Raw genomic sequence first — 12,985 nt, 5'->3', positions numbered from 1 at the left:
GTGTGCTTCGTGAATTCGTCACCTTGCACCTCATGCTTAATTCTAAAATAATATTTACAAGAACCTCTTTGGGTGGTGCCTCGTCGGAGAATACACAAAGCGGGAAAATTTGTTAATTATTATTTCAACTGTTGCCTTCAAAATCTCTAACCGGAAAACTTTTTGGAATAGCTATTGGAGAAAAAAATCATATTGATTTGATTTAAAGGAGAGAAAAAAACAACACATAGAGGAAAATCCCCAAAAAAAGATATCTAATACAAATTCATTCGTTCCATGAAATAAACCGATTGTGATTCACATCATTTATCTTTCATTGGAGCTCTCTCTGGGGTCGGAGATGGTTACAATTCTAAAATCAATGCTAAAATAAATTCCGCAGCAGTGAAACCCAGATGCTGGTGCGCAAGCTTTTTTCGCTGTGCCTCGCGTTGAGAAGAAAAAGTTTGGAAAATTGGCAAAACGTGACTATTGAGGCAAATTTCAGACATCATTTGGCTGCACACAGGATCTGCCTCACCATGCCATGATGAAAATATCCACTGCTGTGAATTTTCCTCTCTCACAGAAAACTCATTTGATTATTTTAATACCCAAGTATTGTTGATTTCATTGCACGGCGTGTGTTTCTTTTCTAAATGTGAAAAACATACCTATAAAATATCATATTTAAGTATTTTCCCATTGCCATTGTATGTGTGGGAATTTGTTGTTTGAAAACCTACATTTTAACGAGCACATGATAGTATTTTTTAGTGTTCATAAATTCAAAATTTATGGAACTGTTTAAATAGGTAAAACTTTTTTCTCAAATAAACTAATTTTAAAAGATAAAAAAAAATTACAAAGATTTATGAAAATGGAAAGAAAATCTATATGTTTGGACCCTTGAAATTTGAATTAAAAAGTTTTTATTTCGGAAATTTTACGTCGATGCAATCTTAATGATAAATACCGGAAGTCAAAAGCAATAGAAAATCAACGCTTTCTTTTTTTTTAAAAGGATTTTCCAACCACTCAAATTTCCCCTAATTCAATAATTAGCTCGTCAAATGCACCTAAAACGAACGAAAAAAAACGTAGAACAGATTAAATTTCATGAAACAATATTGCGAAGAAAATAATCTCTCATAAATTAAGTAAAATTCTCAACAAGACAGTTTAATTGAAAACATCTTCGGTGAATTCATACACCTCACACCGTGTTTACGCAAGAGCATTGCATTACAATCCTGACAGGAACACACTCTCCTCCTCCATGAGCTCCTCTAAACTTTGTCTTACAAATGAGAAATTATATTCACAGACGAAAGGAAGATTCTTCGGTGGAGAATAAAATTAATAGAAGAATACAAGCGCGCATGGAGGGTTGAAAAACTTTCAGTTAGAAAACCATGTTGACAGGAAAACATATTGAATTTGTAATTCTTGCGTTTTCATGACATGAATAAGAATTAGGGGTGTGTATACGGAGTGAAGAGAGTGTGTATGGCGGAAGAATTGTGGTGTATGGTAGAAGAATATTGAAATTAGTGGAATACAGGGAGTCCTTATTCTTTTTGTAGCGAACACTGTGTTGTATTTATGTGTAATTGATTTGCCCCTTAGTGAGATTATAACCACTTCAAATTTTGCCTTATGAATATAGATTGCTTTATTTCCTCTTTCTCTGTGCAACAATCAAACGATATATACAAGGAGACAATCGACCATTGCTGGGATATTTCTGTGAGGTCTTTCCCTCCTACTCTTACTCATTTGGGGGAAACAAGTGGCCATATCAAATTCTATATCATCATCTCAAAATATGTATGCCGTCAATTAATTACATTGCAGCATAAGGGGGCTTGTAGCAGTGTCATTTCATGCTCTCAAATTCAAATAAAATAAAAGAGTCTTGTATTGTTGGGGAGCGCGCGTTGCGATGTGGTGTGGGGCACGTTTCAGAGAGAGAGAGACGTCTAAAATGTGTGATGATTCACATGATTAATAGGCGACATTTAACCTTTTCCATTATTTTAGTAACTAATAAAACACACCACACAATCTCAATGTTCTCTTTCTCTTCTCCATCTTTCCAGACAACCACAATGCTGTAGTGCCGGCGGAGAGTATTTAAGGAAAAATCATCACATTTTTTTTCGGGTGTGATTCCCATCACATTCAATACCCGAAGTCAATCCCCTCATTGACTTCGAATAATAATACCCACGTTCCTCCCCTTTTGGGTCACACGGAGTGACTTCTGGAGGGACAGCCGTGAGGACGAGATAGTAAAAAAGAACCCATAGGCTTGTACGCTACAATTAAGTACGACAATGATCTCAACGAGGAGAAATGGGACAAGTTACTCATTTCATCTGCATTGGAGCATCGTCATTGTGATTGGAAGCCTAATAGTTGCCGCAGCACAGCAGGATTTCCAATTTGAAAATGGAAATAACGAGGAGGATCTGCAGGTGAGATGACTTTCACACATTATCTACCCACCTCCCACCTTACCATCCTACTTTTCCGATGAAGTTCATTGTATATTGTCTGTCGATTTCCATTTAGCAAATGCACAAGAAATACGCTCGGCAATTAAACAATCTTTCTTTCACGTCGACATAAAGTTCTCATGAAAATTGCACACATAAGATAGAAAAATTATACGGAAATGCTTTTTTGTTGTTTATTATGTATTTCTAATTTATTTGAGAGAAAAATGCTCAAGTATATCTCAAATAAAAAGAAATATCTCAACAAATAATAGACTTCAAGCTAAAATTGATGAGTTCGATGGAAATTTATCGCAGAAGATTGTGTGTGGAGTTGTTTATTGATAAGTTGGGTTGTATACAGAATATAATCAAATGAAATTTAGTGAGATAAAGTGACCTATTAAATACTGAAAAATATTCTGCGAAATAGACAATTAAAAAGAAATTAAAACTGTAGGAGGGGATAGGCTATATTGGACATTTTTATGGTTGTTTAGAACTCTTTTTTTTTTCAATTTGTGAAAGAAAAATTAATTTTTCATTTTTTTGTAGTGGAAAATCTCAATTTGCTCATTGAAAATTTAACAATGGCTAATTTTGAGAGCATAAAAAGGCTTAGGAAATTTTTATTTTTAAAAAATTTGAGTTAATGAGTTTTAAAAATTTTATACAAAAATTTAAAGAATTTTGTTTACGGACTTAAAAATGAATGTCAAAAAATTCCTGAATGAGTTAATTTATTCTTTGCAAAAATTTATCTTTTAATAAAATTCAGTTTAAGAAAAATATTAAATTCAACTATTTTCCTTTATCAAAAAAAATCACATTTAAGGAAAGTTTTATTGAATGAAAAAAATTAAGGGAGTTCACCCGAATTCTTGTAGAGAATCAATAAAGAATATTAAATCGCTAAAAATTTAAGTTTTACCTAAAAATAATTGCAAAAATGCAAAAAAAAAAATTACATAATTTAAACGTGTAAACTCCTTTTCTAAGCTTCCAATTGAAGCTTGCAAAATGAATGAAGTCATTTCGATAGTCAAGCAATTAAGCTCTGTGTTGATTTTATCCATCAAGTCATCAGTCTGATTAATTAAATCTGACAGAGCTTTCAGTTCAATGTACTTCAATATTAATCTGTACCACTACCATACAGATCTATTATTATTTTCTTCTCTTTTAAAATGCAGACAGTGACTGTGAACGTCACGTTCTGCAATTCATTGATTGATGCAGTATCTAAATTGAAAGCAACATGATTAACCTGGAAATTGACCAAACAATTTATGGGGAAGCTTTAGTTGAATTTACCTCACCTGATTGAAAATGAATTGGGAAATTGAACAATGTGTTTTGGATAAATAAATTTTATCGGGTAGATAAATCACTTCTTAAAGCACACAACTTTTTGGATTAAATAATTATTTATATTACAAATTACTTTATCTAAATCAAGCCTCAATTTTCTCCACTTATCTACTTTCAATACAGAATGATTTTCTTATTAAGCTCACGAGGGGGTGTGAGGGAGATTAAGCCTACAAAGGGGGGTTGTATTGGTAAAGTTCGCATGTGGTGGTTGAAATCCCACTTTTAAAGGAGGGTGTCTTCCCCAAACTTATAAGTTGTGAATTTAAAAGCTGTCGAGAGCTTAAAACTTTTATGAATTTACGAAGGCACGCAAGTGGGGGCCAGTGTAAGCGGGAAGGGAGGTGCTCAAGTAAATTACTGGTAATTTAATAGCAACACTCAGGTTGCAGAGAAATATTTTATGTGTTGTGTGTATGGTGAAAGAGAGTGCGGATGATGGTGGTAGGTGCCCGGGGAGAAGAAGGTGGTTGAAATTATTGATTTTTGCGTGTCGCAACTTGACGAAATTTCCGCTGCAAAAGCCATGGGAATGGTCTCTTGGCAAATTTTCTTGCTTTTTTATGATTTGCTATGTAATTACTGTGACGTCTTTTGTCACCCATCTTAATATTTAAGCTGAAAGCGGCATTGGTGAGCTGTTGAACATCTTGGAGTGTCTCGAGGAGATTCTTCAATAATTAATCAATTATCTCAAATGGTGAGGCATGCCTTCAATTTTCTGCCAAGAAACACACAAACTGCCTTTGAGGACTGTGTGTGAGGACAATTTAGGGCTGTTGACAAGGCTCCCTGGGTGGTGGGGGAGGTGGAGAATAATATGGATTTGTACGTGTCTTGCGTGGTTGATGAGTTATTGATCGAAACGTTCCCGTAATTGCTCTTACTGCCTTGTCAAAGGTGATGGTGTAGTTCCGCATTCATGTGTATGTTGCGTAGATGGATTAAAAAGGACCCTGTTTTTCCTCGCTCCAGTAGCACACGAGCATTAACAAAACGACCAATTCAGGTAGATTTCCCATCCACCTGAGCCACATACAAACTCTGTGTGTGCGAGCTATACCTACACCTACACATCATATCCCACCATTCAACAACAGAAAAAAATCACTTCGACAAAATAACCAAATTTACGCTATTTTGGCTCACTCTCATTTTCCATTAAACTATGTGTATAATGCCTATATATGGGTGAAATGAAATGTAAGAGAGATACAAAATAGAAAATTAAATGCTACAGGGATACTCGTGCTAATTCCCATATATAGCTTACCCACTGATGAAAAGTCAATATACGTACGCAGAAATAATTGTGTGAGGGATCTCGAAAATGCTTTTAAGTGGAACACACTTGTGATTCAATCACCAATTAAATTCATAACAAAATCGATTCATTGTCCATCATGTCCCCCTTCTATATATGCAATGTCTACCAACAAAATAATGTTTCATTGAACTCAACATTGTGGCACATCAATTAAAAACACCGAGATATTCATATCGCACTCAATCGTCTGAAGAGAGACATTTTAATTGAAATTACTTGCGGCCACAATTGCCGGAAGATTTACAACTTCTTAAAATGCTACACTCCCATGGAAAATCCGCAAAATAATTATGTAAAATCACGCCAAAAAGCATCCTCTCCAGAATGCAGAGACATGGAAAAGTAATGCAAAGTGCATGGTTGGTTTGGAAATATTTTGGGTGTGCACATTCAATGGGATTTCATGAAGTTTCCTCTTTCAAAGAGATTCTCTTTCACTGCACCCACTCCGAAGGCAAAGTTTAGGTTTGAAAGATTTCATTGGTAGTGGGAAAAATATGAATTTTTCATTTTTTGTTGGTAAAGTTATTTTACTTTCTTAATTAGAAAAGCTCTGTCAACTTAAATTTAATTTGTCTAAAAATTACGAATTTTTTTAGCGTACCTGACGTTTAAAAGATCAATTAAAAGCTTGATTTTTTTCAGAATAATTTGTACGGATATTCTAACAGAAATATTTTAACCCTTTCAGAACCTTTGAGTAACAAAAATATAACGCAAAATTTAATTATTCTCTTAAAGAAACCAAAGTATTGATTTTTAATGAAAAATCGTCAAAGAACTTGGCGAAAAGAAATAAAATAAAATATTTTCATAAAAGGAGAATTTTTTAATATTTTAATGTTTCATTTTAGCCCCGAAATGGTTAAGATGGCTCTACAAAATTCATCTTTAATGTTAAATTTCTACTATACCGCAATATTTTCTTCTCTCAGATGGAAAATTTCCATGAAAATATAAAGCCCCAAATACATCATACACTTACAGCACTTCTCTTTGGAATCACTTCCAGTGCCAGTGCCACAGAATAATTTCATTTATGGAGTGTGTCTCTAATTCAAGCATAGATTTTACAGCACTTAAAACAAGACACTTATTTGTGCGCTTTATTATCTACAATCATATTTGAGAGTGAGTTTTTTTCTTTCCTTCGTCCAACAAACTCTCTCAATTATTGGCGCGTTGTTGGAGCAATGTTGGCTCTTTTTGTCTTCGGGAGAATGAAGATAAAGACAAGTGGAGTGCCTATGAGCATAAAAGACCACATAGAGACACATTCCAAAGGAGAATTTTTTATTTCAAATTTAAATGTACGGAACGTGCTGAATGCGAAGTTTTCTGTTAAATGCAATGGACTATAGGAAGATCTTGATGGAAAAATCTTCCGGGAATTTTTTTTTTCTCTCTTTACCATTTTGACAATAAATCAATGGCGTAGTAAATCTTAATTAAGAAAATGATCCTTGAGACGTGATTTGGTATTTTCTTTTTATTCATTCCAGTACGTCTTCACGGAGCCCGTGGAGCAAATTGCAGAGACGGTGAAACCCACCAAAAATACACATTACGAAAAGGTGAGGAAAATCTCGCGATATATGCGGGGTATTTTATGTTTTATGCGACAAATTCACTTTGAATTAATTCTTTGGGAAAATCCTCTTATTAATATTTGCAGGAATTATCGCAATGTCCCCATTCAGAGAGCAAAATTGTCCTCTCGCTTGTGCTAAAGTCACAAAGTTGGAGTAATATTGTTGACAATAAGAAGACTAAAGCTGTAAATAAGCTTTCTCGGTTCTTCATGGTCCCAAAGGTATGTTTTGGAGTTGAATTTTGCCTGTTAATTTTCATAAAATACACTCCCCACCACAACCCCATGTCCTTGAATCATTTGAAAAGTACACACACCACCCCCGCATATATGATTTTATGTTGTTTCTTACATAAAGCCATTTTCCTTTGGTAAATGGGCTAAATTCCCAACTTCTCCTGAGACTAGCTACTGCTAATGTATTGAGATGATAATTTTGATAAATGTTAATTGCATTCTCTTTCCCTAACTCTACGTGATTTAATTGCAGAAATTTTTCCATTTCGACGACATTTCGCGGCGTGACATTTACGAAATGGTAAAATACTCATCAAATCGCGGACCAAATCCACCAAATATGGGCTCTAGTAAAAAAGTAGGACGGATAGAATTTGTGGTATGTATATTTATTGCTCAAAAAACCATACATTGATTTATTTAAAAATTTATTGTGGCATTTTGTGGAGTATTTTATACAATAAAATGCACTCAGAGAAATCCAGAAAAATAAAACTTTAAGAGAAAAGTTCTTGTCTCGCTTGTCCAGATTTTCACCAGAATGAAATTCAATTAAATTGATTCATTAATAATATTTTTCATACCCACAGTTGTAGTTTTAATTGCGCTACTTTCTATTCCATAAAATCATTCATAAAACCATAAAATTCCCATTAAAATCTTTTTTGCAAAAATGCAAAATAATTATTTGAAAGTCAACCAGAATTTCTCTTGAGTGCAGAAAAAATCGATCTCATTCTTTTCAACTCTCCATGCTCATTTCCATCATTATATATCTCATCAAAAATCCATTTTTAGCCTTCCTCTTCTTATGCGTTGTATGATTTTTTGCGTATTTTTTATTGAAAAAAAAAAGGTGGGATGTGACAATGAACTCTTCCCCACGGGCAAATTAATTGCCAATCAAATCGCGGAACAAATGAAGGATGGCACCATTGCTGATATATCTGGCTTGGAATTTGAATGGTGGTCCGTATGGAGACGACGTGCGAGCAATAGGTGATTATTTCATCCCTTCAATTATCTCCCAATTGGATTCCAATCAATTCCATTTTTAGCGAAAAGCATTCAATTACAGCTCTTTTAACCCCTCACTCGTGCACACATCTCTTTTCAGAGTTCCGCGGACAAAGCGTGAGACGGAAGGATCGGGTGAAGATGAGTACGATGATTACTATGACGAAGAGGATGAAGAAGAGTAAGTTCTCTTACCGTTTTTTTTTTCTGCAGAGACATTGTATATAGCACTTCCCATCATATTTCCTCCTGAATCATCGGCAAGGGGGATGCTTTTGCCGAGTGAAAATATATTTTAGCCAAACCATTGTACTTTTAATCCCATTTTCACCACACCGAGGGTTGCGCAAGGGATGAAAATTTTTCTTTAGTGCTATTTTGAGAAATTGAAGAGACGGAAGTTGGGGAAGATTTATTATTCACCACTTTTGATTCTTCCTGCCCTTCGATCCCCTGTCACACGGCGTCAAGTGATTTATAGCTGACTTTTTTGCCCTCCGAGTGCGTCTTGTGAAGTTTTTTTTTTGTAAAAAGCACCACTCCTCTCTCGGATGGGGTTAGAATTGCCCTTCTACAGCTGAATTGGGTTGAAATTTTACACACACCCCAAAAGAAGAACATTTTATAATATCATTACTTACTTTAGTTTCAATTTCATTTTAACATTCGATATTGGTGGGATTTCTTCGTGCCTTCTGTTTTTTCTCCCTTTCTTTATTTTTTTTGGGAAATTTTCTTTGGGAAAATTTGAGCCATACAGTGTTTTCTCGTAAAAATCTCTCTCATTTCTTTCCTATTTCCGCCATTTGGTGTCTTGTTCTTTTTTTTTCTTTCCTAAATTCTGTCCCATGTTTCCTTTCGATTTTTCACCGTGCAAGAAGAAAAAAGAATATTTATCGTCTCGTGCTTTTTTTTCCACACCAGAAGTCTGTTGTGTGTGATCAGAGTTGGGAAAGTGATTAGGAAAATATTATAGATTAAATTTTAATGTCTTAAAAAAAAGAAATGTTTTTTTTTAATCCTTAGTTTTAAATTTTTATTAAAGAGAAAAGAGGAAAGAATTAAGAAAATAAATTAATTATATATCTTAATATTTTCAAAAAGGTTTTGAGTAGGTATTTTTAAATCTTGCTTTCAAAATACGGCCAAATATTTAGCAAAAATTAAGGACTTTTTCTAATTCACGAATTTAAACTTTCAAACTCTATTTTCTTTCTTTTAAAACCTACACTTAGCCGGTTTTACAATGCAGTCCTCGATATAGCATATCAAGAAAAGAAAAAGAGTTTTTTAAAAGAATATTTGGCGAAAATTTTGAATTTTGCAAAAGCATCTCAAAACAATTTTTCTTAAACAGTTTTCCCTGGAAAATTGTCCCAAAATCTCTAATCTAGAGAAAAATTAAATCAGTATGTTCCTCTATCGATAGAGAATACCTTCCATACTTCCGTGTTGGCTTTTGGGAGTTTTTGCTATAGAAGAAGAAGAAAAAATCACCCCATAAGAATAAGTGTTGGAAGAGAGAAATCTCATTATTTTTCTTTTTTTCTCTTTCTTATTCACTTAGAGAGGAAATAACCGAAGTGCCAACCGTATCAACACATGCACATCGACATCATCATGTTGATAACAACGTAAGTAGCCTTCCATTTATATTACCTTTTCCTCCAGCAAGCAAATATTGTGGTACTTTCCCAATGTGAATATAAATCAAAAATTTATTTTCCTCCCTATCATCCACACACCCTGAAGAAAAGGAAAAAAATGCAATTCATGCAAATTGCCGTTGCCAAAATATTTTCTTATGTATTTTGTTGAATGTGCCGTTTTTAATGGAAAATTCAGCCAAAGAGGTGTGGTCAGTCCAAAATGTGTTCTTGTGGCGTAATATATAAATACAAAATTTCTGTGTCCCTTTTGAATGGCCACATTGAGCCATTTTAATTCATAATCATCATAATTTTGTGTGGTGTTTTGACTTATTCTGTGTGTTATTTGGGTTTCATGTTTCATAAATATTTTTCTGTATAATTAAAACTCCTACTACGCCTCATTATTTTGTGATAAATGACCATTTTTTGATTTTACTTTTTGTAATCTCTTTTTCATCTAACTAACAATCCATTTATGTTACTTCATTTCTTTAATCTTTCAAGTGAAGGTCTTTTTCTCCTTTTTTATCAACATAATTTTTACATACTCTCAGCACTGAAAGAATAAATTTAAAGAAAAAGTTTGGAAAGATAAATCTCCTTAAAAGCCATCCAGTCTACTTAACACGAATTTTTTACCCGAAATATGATGGTAATGCAGGGAAAATTGCTCAATCAATAGGGGGTGAAAATAAAATTGCATATTACGTGGAAATTTCACACTAATTTCCCACCTGAGATTTACAAGGGTGGCAAGATAGAAAGCTCGGATAATAGGTGAATGATGTTTAATCTCCCTTATATCGATAGGTGATGGTATGAGGGGGGTTGGAAATCGATTTTCCACCCACACCCTCACAATGCTGATTTGTGGGTAGCTGTGAGCTTTTTCGGTGGCTTTTTAAGTGGTCGGGGGGTTGCTGAATGAGTTACCTTCTCACCTTTGGACGTTATTTCGCCAACAAGTGGGTCATAAGATAAATTAGAATTGTCACAGTGACGTGTTTCTCTCTATTTAGGGATTTCAAGAGCAGTTACCTAAATAATTTTACGAAATTATCCTCGTGGTTTGGAGGACACTGTGAGAGAAAATTCCCAGAATTACGTCAAAGGATTTTCGGAGAAATTCTCATGACATAATTAGAAGCCTCAAAAGCCTTATCAAAATGTTATAATCTTTTGATTTTATTGAATCTCATATAGAAAACACAGCTTAAATTCTACAAATGTCTTTAAAATAAACGAACTTTCTTCCAGTGTTTGAGAAGACAAAATATCTCCTTGTCCTTTGTAGAAGTATATATATTTTATTTGTGTAAAATGTAAATGGGTCTAAGGTTAATTAGATGAGAGCTTTTATCTCTCTTTTATTTGACAACTCTACACCTTTAGAAATCTCCTTTAGAGCACACTCTCTGTGTATATATTAAGAAGGGTTGCGGATCTAATTAGACACATAGTTTGGGCGTTGGGTTTCAATGTGTCGTCAACTTCTTCTCAACGTGTAGCCAAAGAGAGAGAAAATAACGCAAAAAACGTAGAACAAATTTTTTGGCAAATCTCCTCAAAGAAATGAAAAAAAAAATCTTTTATTGTAAATAACTTTCATGAAGATTTTCTTGTCTATTTCTCTTCCACATCAAATGCTTCCAAATGCAGATTTTAGATCGCGATAGTAGAATTGGCCTGACAAAGACAGTTCAGGCACCACAGAATGGTCCTCAGGTACAATTGGTAGCTGATAGTGTTTCAGGGAAGACACTTGATGCCCTCGATCCGGATATTCGGGAGAGTGTATCGATTCTTGAGTCCGAAATCTCCAAGACAATTGAGAATAATATGAGTAAAATTAAGGAGAATGAGGAGGAAATTGAGAAGATTTTGGAAGATGCACGAAAGAAGAAGCCAACGGGTATCTTCACGGATAATTTTAATGTGGAGGAGGCTGAAGATGATTTTATAACACCAATTATTGAGACAATTCCGGAAGATGAAAAAATTGAGATTATCAAAAAGCCCCTACCAACGACACTGCCTCCAACAACATACAGACACACGACACCGCCAGTGGTGACGATGCCCGGAAAGAAGGGCATTGAGGATGATTATGTGATTGAGGATGTGTCCCACATACGTAAAGATGGCATAAAGCCAAAATATGGGAAAGATTTCGACACAACAGTGACACATGTGCCATCGGCCACCTCCACAGCCTCCACTACACTTGCAATAGACAGAGAATTGATTGGGAAAGTCAATCATGGGGAGCAATTTTGGAAGGCCATAACAAAATCTCCGGGTGGATTTGAGGTAAAACCCGTGACAAATAGCCAAATGGTAACAGATAAATCAACCGAGGTGACCACAAAAAGCACATTCCGTGACTCTCAGACCACCCCTAGCACACCTCTGGCAAGTACAGAGAGTACACAACAAGAGCAAACAAGCACAACCACTTCCTTGGCATCGCAAACACCCACCCAGACCTCCCCGAATGCATTCACCGCCACGGCGACAGGTGCCAGTGCCACGGTCAAGGTAAGAATGGGGTATACACAAGAAGCCCGACAACATAGCAAAATACTCCGTATACCGGGGAGGGTGTCGAGGCCACAAAAAAGTAAAAAGTGAGAGAAAGATCCAAAAAACCAACCACCGCGACCAAAAGGACACCCACCGTCGTCTCCAATCTAAATTGATTCCTACAAGTTGAACTCATTCAGATCACATCAGGTGCTCCCTGCCAGGAGCTTTTTGAGCTTTAGTAGAATTTCATGTGGAAAATGGGCTATATAGTTAAGCTTTCATTTAGCTTTCATTGAACTTTCATTAAATTTTTTTTAAGGGAAAAATTTATATTAATTTATGGAAGAGAAGCTTTTCCGTGCTATCGAGTTCAATATTCAAGGAAAAAGCTTAAAATCAACTATGCTGAAAAATAAATTCCTCAAACAACTATCGTGACTCCATCTTATTTACACCAAGGAGTGAAGACAAATTGTATATCGTAGCAATGCCATTTGCTACCCATTCAGTCTGGCACAAAATGTTTATTATGACCCAAAATTAAATTACCATAAACCCCGGAGAAACTACCATTATAAATCTATTTATGTATTTTATATCAAAAGATAGCAAAATGAAAGTTCATTTGAACAAAGGGCAAAAGGAAATTCATGAAGATTCATTTTCTTTCACCCGGGGAAGCTCTTATTGATCACATTTCCACTCCATTTTCCTCGCTTGCGGCCGAATGAGCTTTTCCCAAGCTACAAATCGCAAATAAATTCATTCAAGTTGAATTTTAATT

General features: G+C 34.9%; 1 protein-coding gene across 3 annotated transcripts in view; it reads left to right on the top strand.

The window, feature by feature from the left end:
- LOC129787489 (uncharacterized) overlaps positions 1-12,985 on the top strand; it is a 47,543-nt gene that overhangs the window by 27,045 nt on the left and 7,513 nt on the right. For 2 of the 3 annotated variants that reach the window (XM_055823103.1, XM_055823105.1), the window contains 8 exons: positions 2,082-2,459; positions 6,681-6,752; positions 6,854-6,991; positions 7,260-7,385; positions 7,863-8,005; positions 8,124-8,204; positions 9,591-9,657; positions 11,335-12,213. In XM_055823103.1, the coding sequence (XP_055679078.1) occupies positions 2,319-2,459; positions 6,681-6,752; positions 6,854-6,991; positions 7,260-7,385; positions 7,863-8,005; positions 8,124-8,204; positions 9,591-9,657; positions 11,335-12,213 (1,647 nt within the window). In that variant the 5' untranslated portion in view covers positions 2,082-2,318. The remainder of the gene's footprint in view (positions 1-2,081; positions 2,460-6,680; positions 6,753-6,853; positions 6,992-7,259; positions 7,386-7,862; positions 8,006-8,123; positions 8,205-9,590; positions 9,658-11,334; positions 12,214-12,985) is intronic. The other variant, XM_055823106.1, reaches the window with a different exon arrangement.

Source organism: Lutzomyia longipalpis, chromosome 1, assembly GCF_024334085.1.
Source record: "Lutzomyia longipalpis isolate SR_M1_2022 chromosome 1, ASM2433408v1".
In the NCBI taxonomy this organism is placed as follows: Eukaryota; Metazoa; Arthropoda; class Insecta; order Diptera; family Psychodidae; genus Lutzomyia; species Lutzomyia longipalpis.
This window is presented reverse-complemented; position numbering and strand designations above follow the sequence as displayed.